General features: G+C 34.3%; 3 protein-coding genes, 1 long non-coding RNA gene and 2 other non-coding genes across 17 annotated transcripts in view; 3 read left to right on the forward strand and 3 right to left on the reverse strand.

Moving 5' to 3' along the window:
- On the reverse strand, positions 1-7956 carry LOC114269494 (uncharacterized). Of its 2 annotated transcripts, XR_014362968.1 has the most exons (4): positions 7824-7956; positions 7432-7483; positions 5085-5262; positions 1-248 (listed from the first exon to the last, which is right to left on the reverse strand). It is a non-coding gene; the product is annotated as an uncharacterized LOC114269494 (long non-coding RNA). The 2 variants fall into 2 exon arrangements; XR_003631642.2 differs by lacking the exon at positions 7432-7483.
- A 3941-nt stretch (positions 7957-11897) lies between these two features.
- Positions 11898-12647, reverse strand: LOC145821327 (uncharacterized). The gene is made up of 2 exons (XM_082917834.1): positions 12257-12647; positions 11898-12187 (listed from the first exon to the last, which is right to left on the reverse strand). The coding sequence occupies exons 1-2, from the start codon at positions 12645-12647 to the stop codon at positions 11898-11900; spliced, it is 681 nt and encodes a 226-aa protein (XP_082773960.1).
- Positions 12648-19442: 6795 nt separating this feature from the next.
- Positions 19443-22805, forward strand: LOC114269728 (uncharacterized). Its single transcript, XM_082919142.1, has 2 exons — positions 19443-19645; positions 21526-22805. The coding sequence occupies exon 2, from the start codon at positions 21584-21586 to the stop codon at positions 22601-22603; it is 1020 nt and encodes a 339-aa protein (XP_082775268.1). The 5' UTR covers positions 19443-19645; positions 21526-21583; the 3' UTR covers positions 22604-22805.
- Positions 22806-23159: 354 nt separating this feature from the next.
- Positions 23160-23249, forward strand: LOC114270348 (small nucleolar RNA snoR27). The gene has a single exon (XR_003631924.1). It is a non-coding gene; the product is annotated as a small nucleolar RNA snoR27 (small nucleolar RNA).
- An 83-nt stretch (positions 23250-23332) lies between these two features.
- On the forward strand, positions 23333-23422 carry LOC114270339 (small nucleolar RNA snoR26). The gene has a single exon (XR_003631914.1). It is a non-coding gene; the product is annotated as a small nucleolar RNA snoR26 (small nucleolar RNA).
- A 1277-nt stretch (positions 23423-24699) lies between these two features.
- Positions 24700-26288, reverse strand: part of LOC114301506 (uncharacterized) — a 61621-nt gene continuing 60032 nt past the window's right edge. For 9 of the 11 annotated variants that reach the window (XR_014363467.1, XR_014363466.1, XR_014363461.1 and 6 more), the window contains 3 exons: positions 26122-26226; positions 25117-25168; positions 24700-25008 (listed from right to left, as the gene is read on the reverse strand). The gene's annotated coding sequence lies outside the window, so the exon portion shown is untranslated. The remainder of the gene's footprint in view (positions 25009-25116; positions 25169-26121; positions 26227-26288) is intronic. The other 2 variants (XR_014363469.1, XR_014363468.1) reach the window with 1 other exon arrangement.

Raw genomic sequence — 26288 nt, forward strand, 5'->3', positions numbered from 1 at the left:
TTTAGAAACTTAAAATCAATATTGCCACCAAGGTTACTAACATCCATTAATTAAAAACCCAGAATTTAAAGTTCTTACATTACAACTTAGTCTTAGTACATAACCGAAATGACACAAATATAAAAAGAAAACTAGAGAAAAACTAGAATTTTTAAGAAATGGTTCATGGAACTTGGGCACTCTTCAAGCTAACCAAGGTTGAGTGTCGCCTTGCAAGGCCTCGGTGTCTCCTTCGGTTTCTTTGGTACCTGACATAAAACGCCAGGGCAACAGGAATGCCAGTGAGCGACGAGCTCAATAAGATACTACAACCCGAAAATGCCCACCCGGATAATAACACTCACAATTCATGAATAATGTGTAATAACAAAATAACCAGAAACATTTAGTAATCATAAAATAAATGTTATCAGTTAAAATAATAACAATAAATGATAATAAATCAAATAAAAATATAACAAACGGAAACAGTATTTCATCATAAGGAATATGTCCACATTTTTTTTAAAATTTTTTCATAGATTTGGTTTATCAGATAAATTTAGTAACTCCCCGTGGAGCACTATTTCCATTCAACCACTAAGCAATGGCCACGGGCAATTCTGACTCCCCCTTGGTCAAATATTTAAATGTTACTTACTGTAACTACCAATCATGCCCACGTACCAGAGTTACGTACCCGAGTCGTGACATCACGGTCTGCCCGATGGGAACGGTCTATGTTGTGACACCCGTACCACCAACCTTATATCACCTACACCGATAAGAGCCGAAATACCTTCCCGTGCCATGTTAGGGTTCGTAACTCACTTGCGCAAGATTCTAAGCCGGGCTCATCCCATCACTTTTATATTTTAATGTATCATTGGTTAAATTTCGTGTTTCTTTACTTGTTGAGATATTCACAAAAATTCAAAATTTAATTACCAATAATGTTATACCAACTCATTAGAATCCCAACATAAAATATTACATATGTCACATAATAATAAACAATTGTACAAAATTTAAATAAACTATTACTATGGTATGAAATAATAATGTAGATACCAAAAAATAAATAAATAAATAAATAAATCATAATTACACACATGCATGGACTTTTAATCTATAAGATTAAACTAGCATAATATTAAATAAACCACAATACACCCATACATGGATTACTAATTTACAATATTTGATGAATTAGACCAACACAATAACTGATTTTTATGCAAATAAATAATTGAAGTGATGATCTTAAATCTGTCCAGAAATTTTCAGGTTATACCTTAGGTAATAAAAATTATAAATAAATTATTTATACAGTTCTAAAATTCGTGAAAATGTACAGAATATTCAATAAATATGTTTAGGTCATTTTTCAGAAAGAATTTCCCAAAAATAAGTTATAAATAAACAATTGAAGAGATAGTTTTTGATTCCTCCTTAATCTGTCAAAATTTTCAGAATGTATATCTTGCAAATACAATTATAAATAAATTACTTATACAACTCTAAAATTCATATAAATCTACAGAATACTCAATAAACATGTTATTGTCATTTTTCAGAAAGCATTCTCCAAAAATAAATTATAAATAATTCTTAAAAATTCCAAGAGTGTTTATGACACAGATTTATCACATTTTCTTAAATTAATTCCATACTTAAATTTATAAATCAATTCCATGATCTAAAAATTATTATGAAATTAGACTTCTCAAATTTTATTTTTTTCTTAGAAATTATCAGATTTGGTTTAATATAAAAATTTTAATGATTTTTCAAACACATAATAAAATCTATCTATAGCTCTAGATTTGGTTAAAAATATTTATAAATTCGTACAAAACTCAATAATTGTTGAAAACTTTTATGGATGAACTAGACATCATTATCAACAACTTTGTAGAGAAATCATCTTCAAAATTTGAGTATAAAATTGTCTAAAAATTCGTACAACTTTCTGGCAGATTTAAAGGGGCAAATAACATCTTCAATAATCTTTATAATGGCATAAACTACACATGCAAGTCCAAATTCCACAATATTATCATGATTTTCAGACTATCAATATTTAATATACCATCATGAAATTTTTATACAATTATAAATAAAATCCTATCTACAAGTTTAGACAATTTATCATATGTATATAATCTGAAAATTTCAAATATCAAACAAAATGAGAGGATTGAGAGGGTTTTCTTACTTAGTAATAGGGTGACAAAATGGTTGAGAATTTTGGCTTCCGTAATCTCCTACTCTTCTTCCTCTCCTATTACTAAGCTTGGTTGCTTCAGGGATTTCTCTCTCCTTTTTTTTTTCACCGAATGCTTGCATGCACACCTATATACAATGAAGGCTTGCATGCATATATAAATATGCAATGCTTGTTGAGCACATCTCTCTCTCTCTCTCTCTCTCTCTCTCTCTCTCTCTCTCTCTCTCTCTCTTTCTCTTCATTCTAAGTTCTCTTTCTCTCAATTCCATGAGCATAATCAGCTCTTTTTCCCTAAACAAGCATGCAAACCAACATGTGGAAAATCTCCACCGAATTTCTACAAAGGTTTGATTCCCCCTTTTTTTTTTTTGTATATGTGTGGGTTTCTGAAAATTGATACACTAAGATTTTTAACTAAGGTATTTAGTAAGAATAATTATCATATTGAATCCTAATTAAAATAATTTATAAACAACAAATATTGAACACCCATAAAATTATTATTCATAATAATGTCTTTGTTAATGATTGAATTGGGTCAATTTAAAACTAACTTTTACACTAATATACAATACAGATAGACTGTAGATAAAATTAATTAATTAATTAATTTATTTATTTTCTTTTAAGAATAATTAAATGTGGGGATTTCACACTGTTGCACGATTTTGGCCCCTGAATGTCTATTTTCAAGCTTAAGTGTGAAAAAGTACAATTTTGGACTTAGTTTTCAAACCGGGAGTCCCGTGCCAGTTCCGTAAGTTTCCACAACTCACATTTGTCCCTCCCGAGGTGTTTGAGGTGTTCCCAGGCCGTCTCGTGGCTGTTGCATGATTTTGGCCTCCGATGGCCTATTTTCAAGCTTAAGTGTGAAAAAGTGCATTTTTGGACTTAGTTTTCAAACCGGGTGTCCCGTGCTGATTCCGTAAGTTTCCACAACTCACATTGGTCCCTCCTGAGGTGTTTGAGGTGTTCCTCGGGCCGTCTCATGGCTGTTGCACGATTTTGGCCTCCAATATCCTATTTTCAAGCTTAAATGTGAAAAAGGGCAATTTTTGACTTAGTTTTGAAACCGGGAGTCCCGTGCTAGTTCCGTAAGTTTCCACAACTCACATTGGTCCCTCCCGAGGTGTTCCCAGGCCGTCCTGTGGCTGTTGCACGATTTTGGCCCTCGAAGGTCTATTTTCAAGCTTAAGTGTGAAAAAGTGCAATTTGGGACTTAGTTTTCAAACCGGGAGTCCCATGCTAGTTTCGTAAGTTTCCACAACTCACATTTGTCCCTCCCGAGGTATTTGAGGTGTTCCCCGGGCTGTCTCGTGACTGTTGCACGATTTTCGCCTCCGATGGCCTATTTTCAAGCTTAAGTTTGAAAAAGTGTATTTTTGGACTTAGTTTTCAAACCGGGAGTCCCGTGCTAGTTCCGTAAGTTTCCACAACTCACATTTGTCCCTCCTGAGGTGTTTGAGGTGTTCCCCAAGCTGTCTCGTGGCTGTTGCACGATTTTGGCCTCCGATGGCCTATTTTCAAGCTTAAGTGTGAAAAAGTGTATTTTTGGGCTTAGTTTTCAAACTGGGAGTCCCGTGTTAGTTGCGTAAGTTTCCACAACTCACATTGGTCCTCCCGAGATGTTCCCCAGGCCGTCCCGTGGTTGTTGCACAATTTTGCACCCCGAATGTCTATTTTCAAGCTTAAGTGTGAAAAAGTGCAATTTTGGACTTAGTTTTCAAACCGGGAGTCGCGTGCTAGTTTCGTAAGTTTCCACAACTCACATTTGCCCCTCCCAAGGTGTTTGAGTTGTTCTCCATGCTGTCTCATGGCTGTTGCATGATTTTGGCCTTCGATGGCCTATTTTCAAGCTTAAGTGTGAAAAAGTGCATTTTTGGACTTAGTTTTCAAACCGGGAGTCCCGTGCTAGTTCCGTAACTTTTCACAACTCACATTGGTCCCTCCCAAGGTGTTTGAGGTGTTCCCCAGGCTGTCTCATGGCTGTTGCACGATTTTGGCCTCTGATGGCCTATTTTCAAGCTTAAGCGTTGGAAAAGGTCATTTTTTTACTTAGGCCTTGTTTGGGAATAGGCAAATTTAGTAACTTTTTGGCTATTTGGCTAAAAAGGTAGGTAAAAAAAACTTGTATGTTTGGGATGACTTTTTGGCTAATTACAAAAAGATATGCAAAAAGTAGAGAGAAAAGATAATCTTTGACTTTTTGGTATGGGTTGTTGACTTTTTGGCTAATTTAGTAACTTTTTGGCTAATTGGCTAAAATAGCCTCTTGCCAAACGAGGCCTTAGTTTCATGCCTACGTGTTGTAATAGTGCAAATTTCAAAGTAGTTTTCAAATTGGGAGCCACGCGCTTCTTTTGTGATTTTGCACAACTTATGTTGCTCCGTCTCAAGGTATTTATGATGTTTTTCGGATCTTTACATGCATATTTCACTATTTCCCCGTGACCTTTCGCCCCTAAATGTCAAAGTTTTTTTTTATTCTACCCTAGTTGATTAAGAAATTTCTACTAAATTAACATAGAAACATAATATACTAACAAAGCCTACTAATCCAATAAAATAAATTAGTAAAATTCACTAATATCATTTCGAGTAATTGAGGAGGAAGGCATTAGAACAGATTTCTTTAGCATATGAAGCATCAAGATCAAGATTTGATAATTGTAGAGTTGATTTTATAATCTTGACAATACATGCAAGTGTACTATCAATCTGCATTTGTATAGACACGTGTAATTTCATAAATAAAATTCAAGACAAAAGAACAAAAAAGATTGATAAATATTGTCAGAGACATAGATTGGTTACATCGATTTAACACAAGAAGTTTGCATCTAGCTCGTAATATTTTGGAGTCTAAGAAACGTACTAGCGAATCAGTGATAAAGTTTCTCTTCCACGAAACACTAGCACTTTCCATCTTCATTGCATACTCTTTCACACTATTAACTTGTTCATTTACTGACATCAAGTCCTGCTTGGCATGCTAGCACTTTTCTTTCACAAGCTTTTGACAAGCAGAAAACAGTTGCTGTGCATAGTGAAGCCTACAAAGCCCCAAGTAAATCTTAAGATTTGTTTGGAGTTCAAGTCAGCACATAGAGCACATGCACCTAGTACATAGTAAAGCCTTTTGTAACCATTTCTTATGATTTCAAAAACTCAAATTACTAACCCAAATAACCAACTCACCTAAGTCATTATTGTAATTGATGATGAAAAATTAAATTAATTAATATCTAACCCCACAAATATATTCATTGATAGCACCAGCATCCTAGTATAACCATATTCTAGGCCTTTGTTTTATTCAATAGTAAACTTTTCAGAACATAAATTTCAGTTTTATCAAAAAGACTCAGTAATGACTTCAGAAACTATTTGGCAATCTTGGGCCTCAGTAATTGAATTAATTCATTTCACTAATCTGTTAGTCATATCCTAAAAGGAGAACCTTACATATTTTGATAAGTGATTAACATGAAAAAATAAACTTGAAAGTTATTTGACCATAAACCAGTTAAAGCAAAGGAAAAACAAGCAGAAACCACCCAAACAAGAGCCTATATATTGCAAATACAGCAAATAAAGAGGGGCAATAATATAAAAGCTCATTTCACTCCTTAATGCAGCTGTGGCAGTTTGACGTTCAACAGGGTCAATTGTGAGAAATGTCTTAATTAACGGCAGTGATGACGGTGGAAAGTCTTTAATCGTCCATTTTAATCACAAAAACCATTTAATCGTCGATTTTAATCATACCCATATCAGCAACTATGGGTGTAATGTTATAATCATACCCATATCAGCAACCATATTAGCAACTATCGGTATAATCATACCCATATCAGCAACTATTTAATCGTCGATTTTAATCATACCCAGTAGGACTCATAAAAACCATTTAATCGTCGATTTTAACATTCAACAACTAAATCAAGGTGTATAATGTTATTAAAACCCTGTCGTTTTTAATTGCTAAATATGCAGCCAGCTTCATAAGCATATCCATATCCATATAAAGCCACTGTATATTTCTTAAACTGTGAGAAGCAACAACATCAAATGGTTAAAAGCATGAGCATCTAGAGGAATATCATGGTATTATAAAAAACTAACTCTTAATAAAATAAAATAAAAAGTAAGCACTAACCATAATGCTTATGAGCATGTATTCCTAATGTTCCATTTCATGCTCTAACTAACATTGGTGAAGATTCAGTATACCTTATTTTATCGAACAGTTGGGTATAGAGAACAAGATGGGAAGATCGAAAGCGATGTTAGTTACTTAGAAAGGTTGGCAAATTATATGAGACTATACGGGGCGCTGGTCCAGATAGAGGTCGAGGGGGCAGAGAATTGGCACGCGATAATGCATGGGTGGGTGTGGCTAGTGAGATTCTTGATGGGGCTTCCTGCCAATGTGTATACTGCTGTGGCACTCGAGGCGTTTCTGAGCATGGCAGGTTATAAGCTTCACAGGAAGTACAAAATTCACTTCATAAGGATGATGAGTATTGTGTCTCAGCAGTTTTTGGAGGAGCTGAATAGAGAGGGGGATCAGAAGGCGGTGGCAGTGCTCGCGAGGATTCAGAAATATATTGAAGGTAGGGAGTTTTTACAAGAACTAGAAGGGTGCAAGGTAACTTATTATGGCTGAATTTCTTGGGATTTAAGGAAGTTTAACAATTCATCAGAAGTTCAGAACTAGTTTCTGTTAGATTGCAAAAATATTACTTACTACAATTAGATTTATGTTGCCTTGTATTGTTCATATGATCAGTTATTTGATCCTTATACAGGCATAAGAGTATTAACTACCTCCTCCTATGTTTGATGTTGTTTTTTTTTTTTTTTGGTTGCCTATTATGTTTGATGTTACAAAAAATAAGTAGTGTTCTCTGTTTTTTATTTCAAAAATGATTTACATACAAAAAATTTATACAATTATAAGCTTGATCACAAGTGTTTTGATTAGAACTATAGAGTTTACAACAAACCACATCATTGTACAATTCTCTACACAAATTATGTTTGTATTTCTCGTTGGGGGTTTCTGAATCAAAAAGTGAACTAACAGGAAAGGATAAAACATGTTGAAATCGTCCTGATAAAATCACCAGAATCAAAGGAATTTAAAAAAATAAAAAAATAAATCCACAATATATGTAATTCATAAACTACATCTATCATAAATTTCTTACAATCCATACCAAAAAAATGCTTTGCGATTCTTCAAACTCTCAAGACAACTTTTTTAAAACCCTACATTTCAAACACCAGAAGAGTTCACCTATCTTCAGATTTGAAGCACAGTTCAGTCCCCTAAACCACATATATACCATAATAAATAAATAAACAAGTGATACAGTGTTTGAATCTTAAATTTATAGAGAGAAAAATGAAAACAAAAGGAGAAAAAAAAAATCTTATGTAATTTGTCTTTTCCCTCCACAAATCTAAGTTCCAAACACAGCTTAAGGCTTCCAACTGGAAGGAAGGAATCGAAATTCTATAGATTCTAGAATTCTACAAGACAGAGAGAGACACACACACACGCACAGAGAGAGAAAGAGAGAGAGGGCGAAATAGAGGACATGCCTACCCAAGACAAAGCGACGGTGGTGCTAACCCTTACGGTGTTCTCGCCTAACCCTTGCGTTGTGCTCGTCTAACCATTGCGGTGATGCTCCAGTAGCAGAGATGAGGGTAGAGGCGTGAGGCGTGAGGCGTAAGAGCATCTCCAATGCACTAGGCATATAATACTTGTTAGTTAAAATACCTAGTATGATTCACTTTTTTCAATTCCAATGCACTAGGCATATGATTAGGCATTTTGGCTCAACTCATTTTCACTAGCTACATGTAGCTAGCCTTCAACACTAGGCAAAATGTATTCAATGGTAGTAGGCATTTTACCTATCTAAATATTACTATAAAGTATATATTTTATTTTGCCTATCAACTGTTTTATGTTTTTACTCCAACCATGCTCTTTATTTTAGCTATTTATCCAAATACTATTAATTTTATAGAATGCCACGTCAACAACAAAGATGGAGGGAAATGATCCTAATGATTGAATACATTTTGCCTAGCGTTGAAGGCTAGCTACATGTAGCTAGTGAATATGAGCTGAGCCAAAATGCCTAATCATATGCCTAGTGCATTGGAATTGAAAAAAGTGAATCACACTAGGCATTTTAACTAACAAGTATTATATGCCTAGTGCATTGGAGATGCTCATTTCCCTCCATCTTTGTTGTTGACGTGGAATTTTATAAAATTAATAGTATTTGGATAAATAGCTAAAATAAAGAGCATGGTTGGAGTAAAAACATAAAACAGTTGATAGGCAAAATAAAATATATACTTTATAGTAATATTCAGATAGGTAAAATGCCTACTACCGTTGGAGATGCTCGTGAGAGAAGAGAACTGATATATCTAAGGCGCCAATATATTCATTTTCCCCTTAAAAACCTTTAGCAACTAAATCATTTATTTGGTAACAAAATTATTTCCTCATTAAAAGATAAAATTATTAGCCACGAAAATAGTTTTCTCACTAAATAATATTAAAATATTTAAAATTATTAGTGATGAAAATATATTCATCATTAATAATTTTATTATTGGTGACTGATTTTTTCCTCACCAAAAGTTTGAAAATTTTGGTACCATCCGAAAAATTAGCGGGAAAATCTTTAGTGACAAAAAAAATATAAATAATGACGAAAAATAATTTCGTCACCTAATTTTTTTTATTATGTATGCAGATTGGTGACGAAATTTTATTTTTGTCTCTAAAAATGGTACATTTGGAGACGAAAAATTATTTTCTTCACTAAAAGGTACGTCTTTTGTGACAATTTATTTTCGTCATTAATTTTCATCTCCAAAGACACTTTTTGTTATAGTGCATGGTGCCTATGACCATGCTCATGGGTCAGCTTTCCTTCTGGTGTAGAGTTACTGAGAGAAACCACTAACATCTCCCAACTGTCTGGTAAAGAACTGAGCAGTAGAACGGTTTGCATTTGATCACCAAGGGCATCGTGACGGTTGCAAGTTAATTCAACAGATTCTTGAATTCACTGGTGTGCTAGGCGACAGACACATCATTCTTCAACTTCAAATTTACAAGCCTTCTCATCACCAAGGCTTTGTTTCGGGCGGTCTTTGATTGGTACATTCCTTCTAACATTGTCCAAATGACATATGCACCTGTCTCTTGGGCGACATGGTGGAACACACTATGGTCTATCCATTATCTGATACAACCGACAGTCTTTTGGTTCATCTTTATCCAGTCTTCATCTTTCACTTCTTCCGGTTTAACCCCTTTTAGAGTAATAGGGTCAAACATGTCTTTATAATATAGGATGTCCTTCATCCGCAGCTTCCAGTTTGCATAATTGGAAGGATTCAACTTGATCATAGATCCTGAAGTTGATGTGGATTCCTCCATCGTCTTCTTACATTTTACAGAAACTTTGATTCAAAAATCTGACCATACGGATCTCTCTGGAATACTCCAAATAGTTAGAAACCACTATTGACACTTCTCACATTTCTTCACATAGGCTTCAACATCTTTCTGCATGTATGGCCACTAGTATCCCTAGGATATGGCTCTATGGGCAAGTAATCTGCCCCCAGCATGGTTTCTACATATACCTTCATGTATTTCATACAGAAAGTGCTCCACCTGGGAGAGTTGCACACATCTTAGAAGAGGTCTAGTGAAGGATCTCCTGTATAAATGGCCTTCTGCTGACAAGGAGAACCTGGCCAACTTCAACCTTGTCTTGTATGCTTTTTTTGGGTCATCTGGTAGCTTGCCAGTCTTGAAGAACATCACTATTGCATCCATACAGCTTGGGCCCATTTCTATGCATATTGCCTCATATTCTGTTATCAGAGGCTCCACACTTGGTCATGTCAAATAATCCACCATGATTGTCCTAGGTTCCCCTGACTTTATTGCATTAGCCAGGTTAGCCAAGGCATTGGCATGACTGTTGTCATCTCAGCTAAAATGCTGTAGCCAACAATCATGGAACAGTGAAAGTAGTCTGACAACTTCTTTGACATAGGCTATCATCCTTTCATCTCGGGCTGTATACTCGCCTGTTGCTTAATTCACAATAAGTTGGGAGTCACAGAAGACTATCACTCATCGGCTTCCATAGCCGCTACTAACTTTAGTCCAGCAAACAGTGCCTCGTACTCTGCTTCGTTGTTTGAGGCCTTGAATTACAAATGCATTGATTGCTCTCCGCTCTTCTGGTGATACCAAACAGGCAGAAGGAGTCTTCGATGTAGATGTCGCAAGGTTTTGGTTGCTCTGTTCTTGTCTGTGTTGCTGGCATGGGGTCTTGTGGTCCCTGTTGGGTTTCCTCTGGTTCTCCTGGACATCCTAAGCTGCGGCACATCGGAGCCCGACTTGCGATGGCTCCAGGGCTAAAATCGGCCACAAAGTTGGCAAGAACCTGACTCTTGATTACCATTCTAGGCCTGAACTTCAAGTCGTATTGGCCCAGCGCCACTACCCACCTGGCTACTCTACCTGTCAAATCTCCATGCTGCAACAGTGACTTCAGGGGATGCGCAGTTAACACCATAACCTTGTTGGCTTGGAAGTAGTGATTCAACTTCTTCGAGGCCATCACCATGGCTAGTGTCAACTTTTCTAAAAGCAGGTATTTGGTTTCTGCACTTGCCAGCGTTTTACTTACATAGTATACCACCTTCTGTTCTCCCTCTTCTTCTCGAGTCACCACTGCACTTACTGCGTGATTTGAGACTGCCAAGTATAGGAATAGCTCTTCTACAGGTATTGGAGTTGACAAAACTGGAGATGTTAGGTATTCGCATTCTTCTGTCTACAAGAAATCTGTGGCCTTCTTCAACAAATTAAAAAATGGTTTGCACTTATCAGAACTTTGGCTAATAAATCTGTTTAGGGCAGCTGCTTTGCCAGTCAAATTTAGACCTGTTTGGCCGACATCAGACTCTTCAAGTTAAGAATAGCCTTGATCTAATATGGGCTTGCCTCAATGCCCCTTCTGGTGACCAGTTATCCCAAGAACTTACTAGACCCGACTCCAAATGCGCATTTCAAAGCATTGAGTCGGAGCTGATATGTTTTTAGGATATCAAAAACTGTCTTTAAGTCTACCAAATGGTTCCCAGGTTCTTTGGTCATCACGACCATCTCATCGATGTAAACTTTTACCGTCTTCCCAATCAAATGCCTAGACATCTTGGTAACTAATATCTGGTAGGTTGCTCTTGCATTCTTCAACCCGAAAGGCATCACTATGTAACAATAGAGTCCTTTTGGGGTGATAAATGTTGTCTTCTCTTCGTCTGGGGCGTACATTGCTATCTGGTGATAGCCTCTGTATGCGTTTAGGAAACTCATCGTCCTATGCCCTGAAGTTGCATTTACCAACTGATCGATTTTGGAGAGTGGAAAATTGTCCTTGGGGCAAGCTTTATCCAGGTTGGTGAAATCAATACAAACCCTCCACTTAATGTTATTCTTTTTCACAACTGCTGTGTTGGACAGCCAAGTAGGGTAGTTCACCTCCCGAATGGCCCAGGCTTTCAACAGTTTATCCACTTCCTCCTTAACTGCTTCCACATGTAATAATGTCGGCCTCCTAGCTCGTTAGATGATAGGTTTAGCTGACCTGTCCACATTCAGCCTATGACAAGTGACCTTGGGGTCAATGCCAGGTTTCTCATAGGGCGTACAGGCAAACACTTCTATGTTTGCTTGCAAGAAATTCTTTAACTCTTTTTCCTCCTCCTCAGCTAAGCCCGAGCTGAGAAGGAAGAAACGCTCCTCATCTCTTTCTTGTACCAGATTCTTTTTTAGAGCTTTCTCACTTTTGTTGGTTGGTTCTTTGCCGACATCATCAAGGACTTCCCTGTCTTCGTCTTCAATCTCCACTGTTTCTACTTCTCACACATTGCAAGTGGACTTTATCGCCACCATGGAGCAATTTTTTGCTTGGACCTGATCGCCTCTGACTTCCTCAATCCCTTGTTCAGTTGGAAATCGCAACAGTTGATGCAACGTTGAGGGAACAACCCTCATTGCATGTAACCACAGTCTTCTCAGAACAATATTGTAAGAGGAGGGGGTATCAATGACTGTAAACTCTGTTCTCACATTCTTGGTGCCTTCTTGCACCTTTATACTCACAGCTCCAACAGGCCACGTCAGCGTCCTAATGAACCCGATCATAGGGCCGTTGGAATTCTCCAGGTCGTCTGGGTGGAGGCCGAGTTCCTTATAACATCTAACATATATGATGTCACAAGAACTGCGTTGATCAACCAGTATACGTCTCACTTGGCACTCTCCAATCCTCAGGGTTACCACCAGGGCATCGTTGTGTGGATGTTGTACCATGTCCAAGTCTACCTCAGCAAAAGAGACTATTGGTCCCTCGTATTCGTTTGTCCTTGTCCTTTTCTACTGGGCTTGATACACATGCTGTAAGTGCCTCACTCTCTGAGTTTCCCCTCGTACATCATTCTCATTGGCCTTTGAGTGAATCACATTGATCACCCGAGGTCCATCTGCCTGCTGCGGTGACGGTGGAGGTGGCACTGCTAGTGCTGGGGGAAACCTGACATGTTCCTCTTTAGTCCTGACTTCATCCACTAGGTCCCTCAGGTGAGCCTACTTGACCAGATCCTCCAAGTGTGTTTTCAAGGCCCTACATCCTTCTGTCAAATGCCCTTTCTCATTGTGGTAAGCACAATGCGTCTCAATACTTTTTCCCATAAATTCGCTATGAACCTTCTCTGGGGCTTTGTAATACGGCTGGTTTTTTATCCTCTTTAGAACTTTGTAGATCAAGATCTTGAATACAGTTGTGACTACCTGTGCAGCCCTCAACCTTGTCTCTTACTTGTTAAACCCAGAATTACCTCGGCCTCGTTTCGGTGAGCTGCTTCTCTTCTCCTACTTTGGTGTCTTTGCTCCTTGCGTATCTTTCTCTGCTCTAGCATATTTCTCAATTCGTGCCATGAGCTCCTCCATACTCTTTGGTAGAGTTCTTGCAAGTGACTGTCATAGTGGGCATTTGTCTTCTAGGCTGTTTTGGAAAGATAAGACCGCAAACTCCTGGTTATATGCTGGTATTTGGTTGAACACCTCATAATACCGTTTGGCATAAGCCCTGAGGTTCTTACTTTCGCCAATTTTCAAAACCAGCAGGGAATCTACCCTTAGTAGCTACAACTTGTTTGTGACAAACTTGGCCACAAACATTTCGGCCAGGCTCTCCCAACTCTTTACAGTTCCTTTTGGCAACTTGTGAAACTAATCTGATGCAATCTCCCCGAAAGAGAAGGGGAACACCTTACACAGCAACTCCTCATTTCCGCTATACAAAGTCATAGAATTTAAATACAAGCCGACATGAAAGTTCAGATTAGACTTGCTGTCACATATCTAGAACCTCAGTATATGGAATCTCTTTGGGGCTTCAAATGTATCCAACTCTACTGAAAATGGTGTCCTCGATTTGACGGGGGATGTAACCTCAGCGTTGAGCCACTTCCGCTGGAGGTAGTCTTTCAGATCCTCTTTTGTTCGGCCGGGAGCTCGGCTGTCAACAGATTTCAGCCTTTGTGATGCGCTACTTCTAACGTCATTATGCGTTCTCTTTGACTTCTCTTCGTTTTCTGTGTCAAAACACAGGCCCTTCCCCTGAATATGCTAAGGTTCCATGACATAAGTCCCTTTAGTATGAGGCGTCCTCAATGTCTCACCTCTTACTGACTCAGTTCGCCCAATATCTCGTGATGGCTGATGTGATCGCTTATTTTCCTTGCCATGCTGTGGAACTACTGGGATTGCTCTCTGCCTCCCTTTCTGGGCATCAGTCTTTACAGCTGGCATCGGCGTGTCTTGCAATGGGAATGACGGTTGCATAACATTGTTCTGCATCATAAAGTGGACCATTGACTGAAGGTCGGCCAACTTTTTCCCTATCTCTTTCATCTCCCAATCCCTGCTTAGGCATTTATTCTTCTATACCTGGAGGTCATTTTCGTTGTACTACTCTTCTCGGTCGACTTTTTTCTAGGCCTTTCCTTCTTTGCCAATATCCTTCTCTCCAAGATTCGGATCCTGTGTCCTCTCGTTACGGTTTTCCTCTCTAGCGTTAGGATCTGTATACTCACAACTCTCACTGTTGATATCGTCCCTGACCTTTTCTTTTTGTGCGTCGTTGGCCATTTATTCTCCTTAGGTTCTCACAGACGGTGCCAAATTGTGGGTGTAAATTTTCGACCACACAACCAAACGGGGAACTCAGCTGGAGAGAACCGACATAATAGATTAAGCCCGAACAACCTGTCACAAAAAGATAAGGATCTGACGGTAGTTCTTCTACATGGGGGCACTCCGACGATTAAGTCAGTAAACAAATATCACTCACAGATAGCAAACTGTGCTTAAACTCACAAGAAAGAACCTACCTTTGACTCATGTGGGTGCCTTGTTTATACAACCAGCAGTGACCTGATCCATTTAGAAGACTAGCTTCAGTGGACTAAGGCTCAATACTCATCCTGGACCTCATCTAGATAGAGATAAACTCTCCTTGAGCCCTATCTTTATCCAGAATGAGATCCTCCCTTGTTCTAGGACTCTCATCCCTTATCCGTTTATCTTGGATTCTGATATCTCTGCAGATAACCTCGACCTAGCCAAGATCATCTCGGCAACATGACCGGGCCACGTGGTATCTCGACTGACACTTCGGTGTCACCTTTGCCACGTGTTGTTATTCACAAAATATGTCCCCACAATTTGAAATTAAAACTATAGTAAATTTATGTAAGTATAATTGCTAATCACATTTTTTTACTTAATGTATAATATTTATATTGACTACATTTTTTAGGTTTAATTTTTTAAAGTATTTATATAGAAGTAAAAAAATATCATTAGGAATAAATTTTTCCTTAATTTAGTTATAAATTTTGCCTGTACATTATTTTTAAATTTTGAATACAAGTAAATATAAAATAATTGATTAAAAATATATTGCATTTGTTATATTTTTTCCTATGTGCAAAAACGAAAAAAAATAAAAATAAAAATCACAATGGACAAATATATAAATAATTATAAACATAACTCGTGCATAGCACGGGCGGAACACTAGTAATTTTTATTTAAAAATAAAAATAAATAAATAAAGTTACTTGTAAACAATTAAGAGAAGATACCAAGGTGGTAGTGTGGTCCCAAATCTGTATTATGTGATCCTAATATGGTGAATCGCGAGTTGGTAAATTGTAAAGTAACAAAGAAGACAAAGAAAACACAAAAATACTTAACAAGTACTATGAATAAATAAAAAAATAAATAATTTCATACACTTGGGTTTTAGGATTTTAGCCTTACCATAATTAGAGTTGTGTGCACTCACCAAAAAAAAAAAAGTTGTGTGTCAGTATTTGGTTGGGATTGGGATTTTAAAAAAAAACAACAACAACATGGGTGCATGTGGTGTCAATGTGTTTGGGATCCAATTGGGAGGGTTGTGCTAGAGCATCCCCAGCAATACCCTTATATTAACATTTTAGCCAATATAAAGAGTTTTGTTGTCATAAACCACCCCCAGCAGGTCTCTTATCCAACTCCCAAATAAAAGTGTTACTACAGTGACTCCCTATTTGTAGAGTCACTGTAGCTCTCTCATATTGATAAATTCTTATTTTATTGCAGTAGAAGGCGCGAAGGATGTCTTCCCGGACGTTCCTCCCGAATGTCCTGTAAGAGTCCTGGAGCTAAAGAAGAAAAATATTCAAAATTAGCTTGACCGGTCGACTGCTCGATCGTTTGGTCGGTCGACCGCCCCTGTTTGCTTTCTTTGCTGCTTCATGTGTTGCTGTTGCATTTGTTTTCATTATTTTATTATTAAAAAAATATTTAAATTTAAAAGTAATTAAAAATATTATTTTAATAGAATAAAGAAAGAATAAGAAGTTTGATGAGAAAAGTTAATAAAAAAGTAATTCCTAAAATAGGAAATGAATTTTTTAATAATATTTTATGATAAAATTTAGATAAATCAGTGGAGATACTCTTTGTGTATGAGGCAAGCAAGATCCCAAAAAAAAAAAAATTTAAAAATTAAAATTTAAAAATTAAAAAGCCAAAGGGGCATGTGACCCATCGCTCCGATGTCACACCTATTGCATTCCAGCAATAGAATAAAGATTGAGACCCCTTTTCTCTCACCCCCTTTTGACCCCTTTACTTTTTTGTCACTTTTTTTTTTTTTTTCCTCCTCTAATCACCACCCACTACTGCTGCCAGCAATATTATTCCAAATGTTTCTAGAGACAACACATCCTCGTAGAAGGTGTTCCATATGGTGTGACAATGGCATGTGGAACAGCTCGCAATCAATGCCTCTATTTATGATGGGCAGCGCTGTCTTGCCATTTGCAATCTAGATACCACGACTTTATGATTATTTGAAGATATTTTTTAGGACTAATGTTGCATATGTATTAATTATTATATTAATTAATATGTTAATTGATAATGTGAGATAATTTAAAATATTTTTGATATTTTTATTGTCATAATTAGTAGGATTAATAATAATATCAAAATTAATATTGGTACACTAATTAGTATATGTAACACTATTCATTTTTTAGACATAGTTTCAAAGACTTTTCCGACTATTAAGACTTTTTAATTTTTTTATCAAATTAATTATTTTTATTTTTAATTAAAATAATAAAAAAATTATTTTCGATAGTTTTAGCTCAATAAATATAGCTAATAGACTAATAGTTTTGGTTAGACATATGTTTATAAAAAATATTACTGGAGTTAGTCATAAATAACTGACAAAATTGATAAAAAAATCAACTCTAGCAATTGTTTAAGATATTAGGTCTAATGATTTTTTTTTTATTGGTTAAAAATCTATATTTTATGAAATAGTTTGGTGAGAAGTCTGAATGATATTTTGTTTTCAATTTTACCCGTTGACTTTTTTTATATGTTTTACTTTTCATTAACTATCTGTTCAAATTTGTATCTATTTGTTTAATTTTTTTTGTCTATCTGTTCATTTTTTCTATGTAAATTTTCTATTTGTCGAAATCTTATTTGTGCAAATTTTCTATCTATCTAAATTTTACCTGTCCAATTTTTTATCTATACAAATTGTATCTGTGCAAATCTTCTATCTGTCCACATTTTAACTATGAAAATCTTCTCTGTCCAAATTTTATTTGTATTTTCTATCTGTCTAATTTTTTATCAATTCAAAATTTATCTATACAAATTCACAAGTTTATTATACCTATCTGTTCAGCTTTTATCTAAACAAAAGTGTATACGGACAACTTATGTTCAATTTTTCACAATATCTGTGCAAATATCTGTTTCATCATCATCCACAACAAAAACATCATCACCATCATCAATATCATCAACTACAACCAATGGAAGGGTTTTGGCTAAATTTCCCCAATATACTTAAATACAAAAAAAAAAAAAAAATCAAATACAAAAAAATTATTCTAAGAACTCTTTGAAAAATTAAAATTATAAAGAACATAATTTACCAACAGAATTTTAATACCTAAAATTTATACTGAATGATACAACCATGATGAGTATTTTGCTTTGAAAAAAAAAAGCAAATACAAAAAAATAATTCTAAGAACTCTTTGAAAAATTAGAATTATAAAGAAAATAATTTACAAATAGAATTTTAATACATAAAATTTCTATTGAATGATACAACCATGATGAGTATTTTGCTTTTCACTAAATAAGGGTCCAATGGAAGGATTTTGGCTAAATTTCCTCAATATGCTCAAATACAAAATATATATATTCAAATACAAAAAAATTATTCTAAGAACTCTTTGAAAAATTAAAATTATAAAGAAAATAATTTATAAACAATATTTTAATACATAAAATTTATACTGAACGATACAATCATGATGGGTATTTTGCTTTGAAATAAAAGAGTCATGCAAGACCACATTATTTTGTATAACTTTTTTTTTTATATGAAAATTATGTTTACATAGCATTACTCAAAATCATAATTTTCTTGCTCAATTAGGACTCATTTCGCAAGTTATAGTTTTAATTTAAAAGTCAAAAAATTACTAAAAAATCAAAGAACTTATAGCTAGATTAAAAAGTCAAAGATTTTCTTTTCTCTCTACTATTTACATATTTTTTTTATAAAAAATTTAAAAATTATTCTAAACATATTAATTTTTTTATCTCATATTTTAATCAAAAAATTAAAAAATTATTAAAATTGAATAATCCAATGCATGTGGAATAAATTAGAAAAGTATGAGCATGCCTAGTCTGAACATTGTAGGCAATGAAAGTCCAAAGGAATCTGTAAATCTATGAACACAACCATAAATCAATTGTTGTCAGGAAGATAGAGAGGCAGAGGAAGAGAGAGGGATGGGGCTTGAACACTTCAGCCATGACCATCCACTAATCCTCACAACAGAGCACATGTATGATGATGATGGTGTTGTGATAATTTCTTGCTACGCGTGTGAGCAACTAATAATCTCCGGTCAATCCTACTACGGTTGCAATGGTTGTTGGTTTTTCCTGCACAAATCATGTGCAGAACTACCCAAGAAAATTACACATCCTTCTCATCTTGAACACCCCCTTACTCTCTTTTCAAACCCAACATATAGAAGCCTTTGTGATGTCTGTAGAGAAACCTGCAACAGATTCATTTACCATTGTTCCTCATGCAACTTCGATGTTGACTTGAAGTGTGCTTCGGTGGCGTATAGTATTCAACAGAGGATTGAGCACAAAAGTCATACACAACACCAGTTGATCTCTCTTCAAAAGCCAGCCATGTTCTTTTGTGATGCTTGTGGTACAAAACATGAAGGCACCTCCTATCTTTGTACCACCTGTGGGTTCTGGGTCAACCAAAATTGTGCTAATTCATTACCTAACACCATTAAACTCACTAATCACCCTCATCCTCACCCTCTCACCCTCATCTATTCTACTCCATTTGAATCTTACCGATCTTCGCCCATCTGCGCAATTTGTCACGAGGGAGTGTACAGAAGAAATTGGGTTTATTATTGTTCCAACTCTGAATGCATATATTTTGTCCATGTAGATTGTGCAACATAGAGACTGAACATTACATGTTGACCCGTTTTCCTTGCAACTCATTTTCTTCTTAAATGGTTTACTTTGTTTTGGATTTTTTCAATTATGTTTCATCCTTGATCATGTGGTTTCAGAGATTGCAAATCAGAGGCTGAACTTAAAGATCTTGATCTTAATCTAAACGACCTTAATCTTGTTGATTCGGGGATAACATCAAATACCAAACTATCCAGGTTGACCATCTTTTTCTCTTGGAACTCTTCTTTTTATTGTCTCATCAGTTCTTTCTTTATTATTTGATTACATTCAATTATTTTGGGTAAATTACACTCACTCCCCATGAGATTTTTGACAATTACAGGAACCTTTCCGATAATTTTAATAATTACAGAAACTATCCTTATTTTTTAAACTACTATTAAGATTTCCCACTATTAATCTTCTGTTAATTTATTTAATTACAGAAACCATCCTTATTTTTTAAACTATTATTAAGATTTCCCACTATTAATCTTCTGTTAATTTGTTTAACAGAATATGATGATATCATGCAGACGTCATGTACTATAAGTAAAAAATTTCAATATTGTCCTTATATATTCAAATAATAAATTTTTACAAAAAATTAATAAAGACCCATACATTATTTTAATAATGTTGGACAAAATTATTAAATTCCATATAATATTTTAAAAAAATTCTAAATTGTTAAGACAAGCATATATAGTAGAATAACCAAATAGTACATTATCTAAAAAAAAAGAAAAGAAAAAAAAGAGCTAATAAATTGATTACCATTAAACCTTATACTAGATTAAATATAATCATTTATTTAAAAATTACGAAACAAAGTATAAAAGATGTTTTATTTTTTAAAAAGACCACCAATTTTAGAAATAATTATTTTGAGAAATTAGAGTTTGAATAAAAATTTAAAAATACATATAGATATTTAATTTTTTTTTCCCGTATGTAAAATACATATTTGAAGAAATTGTCCCTCTCTTTCCATTTTCTTTATTTTATTTCTTTCATTTTTCTTTCTATTTATTTTCTCATTCATTTTTTCATAGTGTCACCGCAGCAAATAGCAACACCATATAATTTTTTATTATTATTATTTTTTCTTTCTCTATGTTTTTTTCATCATTTTTTCTCATTCATCAATGTTAGCTAGCATCACCCAATACCATAGCAAATTAGGAAACATGAATTTTTCTTTTGTTTTGTAAACATATTTGTGTATTATTTTTTTTTTAAGAAAATAAACATAATAACATTTCATGTTTATAATTAAAAAAATTTGACTTATAGAAATTACCAAATGTTATCTCATAAATATATTTAAAAAAAATTATCATTTTATCTTTTCACAATCCTATATTATTCTCAAATTTTAATTATCATTAAAAAAACAAGTCAATATTTCTCACCTTAATAATAAAATTTTAAAAATAAATATAAAAATGAAAAAGTATCTAATCATGTTACAATAAATTAAAATTAGATGATAGGGAATGAAAGATAAAGAAATTATTTGAGAATAATAAATTATTTAAATTTGTCATTTCTTACATCTAATTAAAATAGAATTTTACTTGAAGAAATAAATTATTTGAAAATAATAAAATTCTCAAATAATTTGTTATTTATTATCTCTAAAATCTACATCTCCATCTTTGGTTCTTTCATTTAAATTATTTTATTAAATTAAATCTCAAAATTAATTCAAATAAGAAACATGGATATTCTTTCTTAATTTCATTAATGGTTGATTTTTTTTTTTTTTTAACTTATAAAAGTTCAAAACTTATAGTGTAAAAAAGGAAATACAAAGTCAAGGAAATACAAAAAAAAATTTGTGAGAAATAAAATGGTAATTTAATATATATGTAAATTACAATTAAAGGGTAATAAGTGTAAAGGGTATTAAGGTCATTTGCATAACCAAGTTAACATCGTTTGGTTTAAATTAACGGGAGGGGAAAATCTTGACAATGTCAGAAAAAGTAACGTAGATTTTTATAATTATTGAAATTACAGGAGAGGTCCTGTAATTGCCAGAAACCTCAAGAGAGATAAGTGTAAATTATTTTTCATTTTGTGGTTTCAGGGAGTGCAAAGCAGATACTAAAGCTGAAATCTTTGACCCTTATTTGATCAATTTGCCAATGGCCAATGAATTTGTTGATCTGGTGACCCAATTTATCAAGGGCATTAGACTACAAGGGAAGTATGAAGGGGCGACAAAGATCCAACATGTTAGTCATGGGCACCCTTTAATTTTTTTCGACGAACAACTTGACAGTGAGTCGTGCTCTACTGGGAACAAATTGCCCCTCTTGAATGAGGTGATGAAGAATGATGAAAAATGCAATGGGTGTGCACAAACCATTTCTGCTCCATTTTTTTATTGTGCTGAATGTAACTTCTTTCTCCACGAGTGGTGTGCAGAGTTACCCATTGAACCGCGACACCCATGTCACCCAGAGCATCCACTTTGCCTGACCCCAGATTTTCATATATTTGGATGCATATGTTGCGGATCAGATAGCAATAATACGTTTTTTTTCGGCTGTTCTACTTGCAAATACTTCATCGTCGATTTTAAGTGTGCATCCCTACCACGCATTATCAGACACAAAGCTCACAAGCACACCCTCGCTCTAAGGCAAACATGGTCTGGTAGATGCGGTGCCTGTAATGTTGTTGATCATCAATTTGCATTTGTGTGTGACCCTTGCAATCTGAATATTTGTCTTGGGTGTGCTGTTTTGCCGGGTACGGTTAGTTACAGATACGATAGACACCCATTCACCCTAACCTATTCCCCTCCTCTCAAAGACCCGAACGTGGATGAGGAGTACTATTGTGAGATTTGTGAGGGGGAAATAAATCCGAAATTGTGGTTCTATCATTGTGTCATTTGTGATCAATCTCTTCATACACTGTGCATCCGTCCTATTGATTGGAATCCAAATGTCAAGTACAAGGGGATCACTAAATTCCATCAGCATCACCATCACCATCACCCACACCTTCTCAGACGTGCCGAAATCTCCATGGAGAATAGTGATATTCAATCACCATGCAGCCAATGTGGCAAATGTTTTGGAGACGATTCGCATATGTACTACAAATGTCCACTTTGTGTTTTTTTCCTCTACCGTTGCTCCTTCTCGAAAAAATAAAATTTGTATAAACTGAAATTTGGTGAAAATCTATTTGAAGATTTTCAAATCCGAATTGTGATAGTTTTGGGCTTCATTGACTGGGCTATTTTTTTAATTTTAATTTTAATTTTTGGTTGTTGATGATCCAATTATCAACAGAGGAATGAAACAATGTCCTGTTACAAAATAAAGTGAATTTAGTTCAAATTCAATAATGTAATTTGTGGAGTTGATTGAGATTGCAAAATCATACACTCAAGTCAGATCATAATAAGGGTAAATTTAAACTATTAAAAGTTAATCACTAAAAATAAATTTTTTTGTGATGATTTTTTTACATATGTAGTTAAAATTAACAATTAGTGACATTTTTTTGTCACGATTTTTACAAATTATCGCTAAAAATTACAATTATTAACATTTTTTGTGACGAATTTTTCAAATTGTTGTCAATTTCTGCTTCAAAAATCTATGGATATAGCTCTCTCTCTCTCTCTCTCTATGGTTTGGCTGCTCTGTTTTTTCTTTATTAGTACTAAATTTTTTTGTTTTGCTCAATTGTGTTTTTTTGGATAGGATCAATGATGATTGATAAAAACTGCGTTATCTATCTGTAATTCCCTCAAAAGGGATTGAAGATGGTCATATTATTCTGAGATCGATTTTACCACACTATTTGTTTTTGTTTTTTTCTTTTCTTTTTTGGCTCATTAGTTTTAATGTGTTTATGGAATCAATGGATTTAGGTGAGCATCAGTGATGAGTAAACCTTTTGTTATCCTTGCACTTTGATTGCTAGTGAAGAAAACTACGGGGACTACTGACTCTAAGATGCTTGTCATTTTTTCATGTTCTGTTTTCTCCTATTTTCTCTATAGGTTTTGTTTTCAACTTCATTATTGTACCACTTCAAAATGTAATAGGTTTTTTTGTATGATGCTTTCATTTGATGACATGAACCACTCCAATGGTCAAACTAACATTAAAGAATACATTTGAAAACCTTCAATTGTATATTTGTTGGAGTAAAATAATATACATTTGAACGGTTTCTATAGTATTATTGTTTGGGTAAAATCTTCACCAAACACAATATAGCTTTGCAAATTTAAAGTAAACATTATTTCATACCCCTCGCTCAATAAGAAAATGAATCAAAATCTACAGGATCAAACCTTAACAATGAGTCAATCTACAGGATCAAACCTATGGGACTTAAGTAGTAATATAAAAAAAGAGAGGGAAAAATATTAAATAAAAGTAAAAAAAATAAGTAAACACTACAACAAAATCGAATTTTCACGGCTTGCAATGCATGCCGTAAAAACTCTTTCACGGCATGCACACAAATGCCGTTATATGACATGTCGTAAAAAGTTGAATATCATTTACGGCATACAAGTAAAGTTGTAAAAAGTAATAAATTAAATATTAATGACATACTTTGTTTGTCGTAAATAATATTTTACTACATTTTTTACATGCCATAAATTATTATATTTTTCATAACATTATTTTGCATGCCGTAGAAAGTTATTTTTAATATATTTATAACATACTTTGTATGCCGTATACTCTTTTACGACATTTTTTTGCATGCCATAAATCATTACACTTTTCACGACATAATTTTACATGCCGTAAAACGTTATTTTTAATATATTTATGACATATTTTGTATGCCATATATAATATTTTATGACATTTTCTTGCATGTCATAAATCATTACACTTTTTATAGCATAATTTTGCATACCATAAAAAATTATTTTTAATATATATACACACACACACACAAGAACATAACCCTGCCTAGCCGTATGCACCTCCAAACAATGGCAGTCGCTTATAAAGCGCGGCAACTTGTGAACAAATCAAACAGAAGCAGCAACTATGAATTAAGAAAAAAAACTAACATCCACACACCAAACAACCTGCATACTAGCTTCCATCCTCAACTTCTATCATATCAAGCTAATAATAACCTCACAAACGTACAAACTAAGAAAAGTATCCAAATCATATAATTCACTAATTTCCAAAATATTACTTTAAATATACAACTCCACCTACTAATTTCTTGGGGGTAAAAAAAAAAAAAAACACAAACTGCATAAATAAAAGAACAGAAACAAATCAAAGAATATATTGGTATTTTACATGGTTCAAAAACTTATAGATCACAAGAGCAAGTAAAATAAAAAGTTGCATCCTTCAAAGAAAACATGCATTGTTCAAAAAAATTAGAATGGGAAACAAAAAGAGTACAAAAGAAAAGAAAAGCAGATAGATGCATCAGATTCTTAAAAAAAAAAAAAATTGGCTTTTATTTTACAACCAAAACTACGTCCCAAGAATCAACCTTTGGCACACTGATTCTAAGAGCCAGAAGAAGGAAGACTCCCACTCCCAATCCAGCAATCCTATTCCAAAATAAAAGATATCACCAAAAAACAAAAAAACTCCATAAATGAACAAAAAATCAATAGCTTCAACAACATATATATATATATATATATATATATACATACCTCAAAAGGCGATGGATTGAGTCAGGATCAAGGCAAAGAACAGTAGCAGATCCTGCAAATCGCACAACACACTGTTATACATCACACAAGCAACAGAGAGAGAGAGAGAGAGAGAGAGAGAGAGAGAGAACTATGGCAATTCGAAAGCAAACAGAACATTAATCAGGGAAAAAATACCTGAAAGAGATGGATTGTATATTGTTATATATATATATATATATATAGAGAGAGAGAGAGAGAGAGAGAGAGAGAGAGACAAATAATTTTGAACCATCAAAGAGGCGATCCGAGTTAAAATGAATGGAAAAACAGAGAGGGAGAGATCTGAGAGAGAATGAGAAGAAGATTGAAGAGCGTAACTGATATTTCAAATGAATATTCCATCAGATGTTGCTATAATGGTGTATTGTACTCCATGATTTATATCAATATTACATAATAGAAACTGAAGATCCAAAATAATACTAATAGTAGTTAGGTACTTATAAACATAAAAACTGACCACCATTTATTAAAACAAGCAAAGAAAAGAAAAAAAAAATAATTGAAAGCAAAGACCTACCCATAAAAAGCAATCACCAGATTTATTAGCATTCATCAATAAACCTATTTAACATATTTCGGTTTTAACTCCATCTATGTACAGTGCATGTGGTGAATATTTTGAAGGGCAATCTTGACTCCAAAAGGCAAGCATGGAGTTAATTAACTTAATGTAATAACAGAACATGCCAGAGAAACTTATGGAAGGATAATAAAATGCTCACAGATTAGTGCATTTCAGATAGGTAACTTTTGATGGTACTACCCTCTTTTTTGGTTTTACTTTTGATGATAATACCCTCTTTTTATTGATTTTATTGTGTAAATGAAGTATCTGCTGCTCAATACCTCATAAGCTCCTGTCTCTCTATGAATCCTACTGAGTAATAGCTAATTCAAAAAGACATCTATGTTGAGTATGTTAGAGAGAATGGCCAGAAAATAATGACAATAATATAGTACCTGGTAAGCTACTGCAAGAGATCGTAACCCTTGCTCTGCAAACTTATCAATCATAGCATGAACTCTACGCTCTATTTCCGATTTATTGTGTGTGAGATTCAGTATCTAACAACCATATCCAATGATAATTAGGCACAAAAAAAGATAAAAAGGAAAAAAAAAAAAGA

The sequence above is a fragment of the Camellia sinensis genome, chromosome 3 (assembly GCF_055761805.1).
Source record: "Camellia sinensis isolate YWXY chromosome 3, ASM5576180v1, whole genome shotgun sequence".
NCBI classification, from domain to species: domain Eukaryota; kingdom Viridiplantae; phylum Streptophyta; class Magnoliopsida; order Ericales; family Theaceae; genus Camellia; species Camellia sinensis.

Excerpts from the sequence above, each read along its gene's own strand:
- LOC145821327 (XM_082917834.1), bottom strand. The coding sequence starts at position 12,647 with ATGGTACAACATCCACACAACGATGCCCTGGTGGTAACCCTGAGGATT. Across the intron at positions 12,188-12,256 it reads AGGGATTGAGGAAGTCAGAG|AAACAGTGGAGATTGAAGAC; the intron begins GCGATCAGGTCC and ends TGTGAGAAGTAG.
- LOC114269728 (XM_082919142.1), top strand. The coding sequence starts at position 21,584 with ATGGCCAATGAATTTGTTGATCTGGTGACCCAATTTATCAAGGGCATT.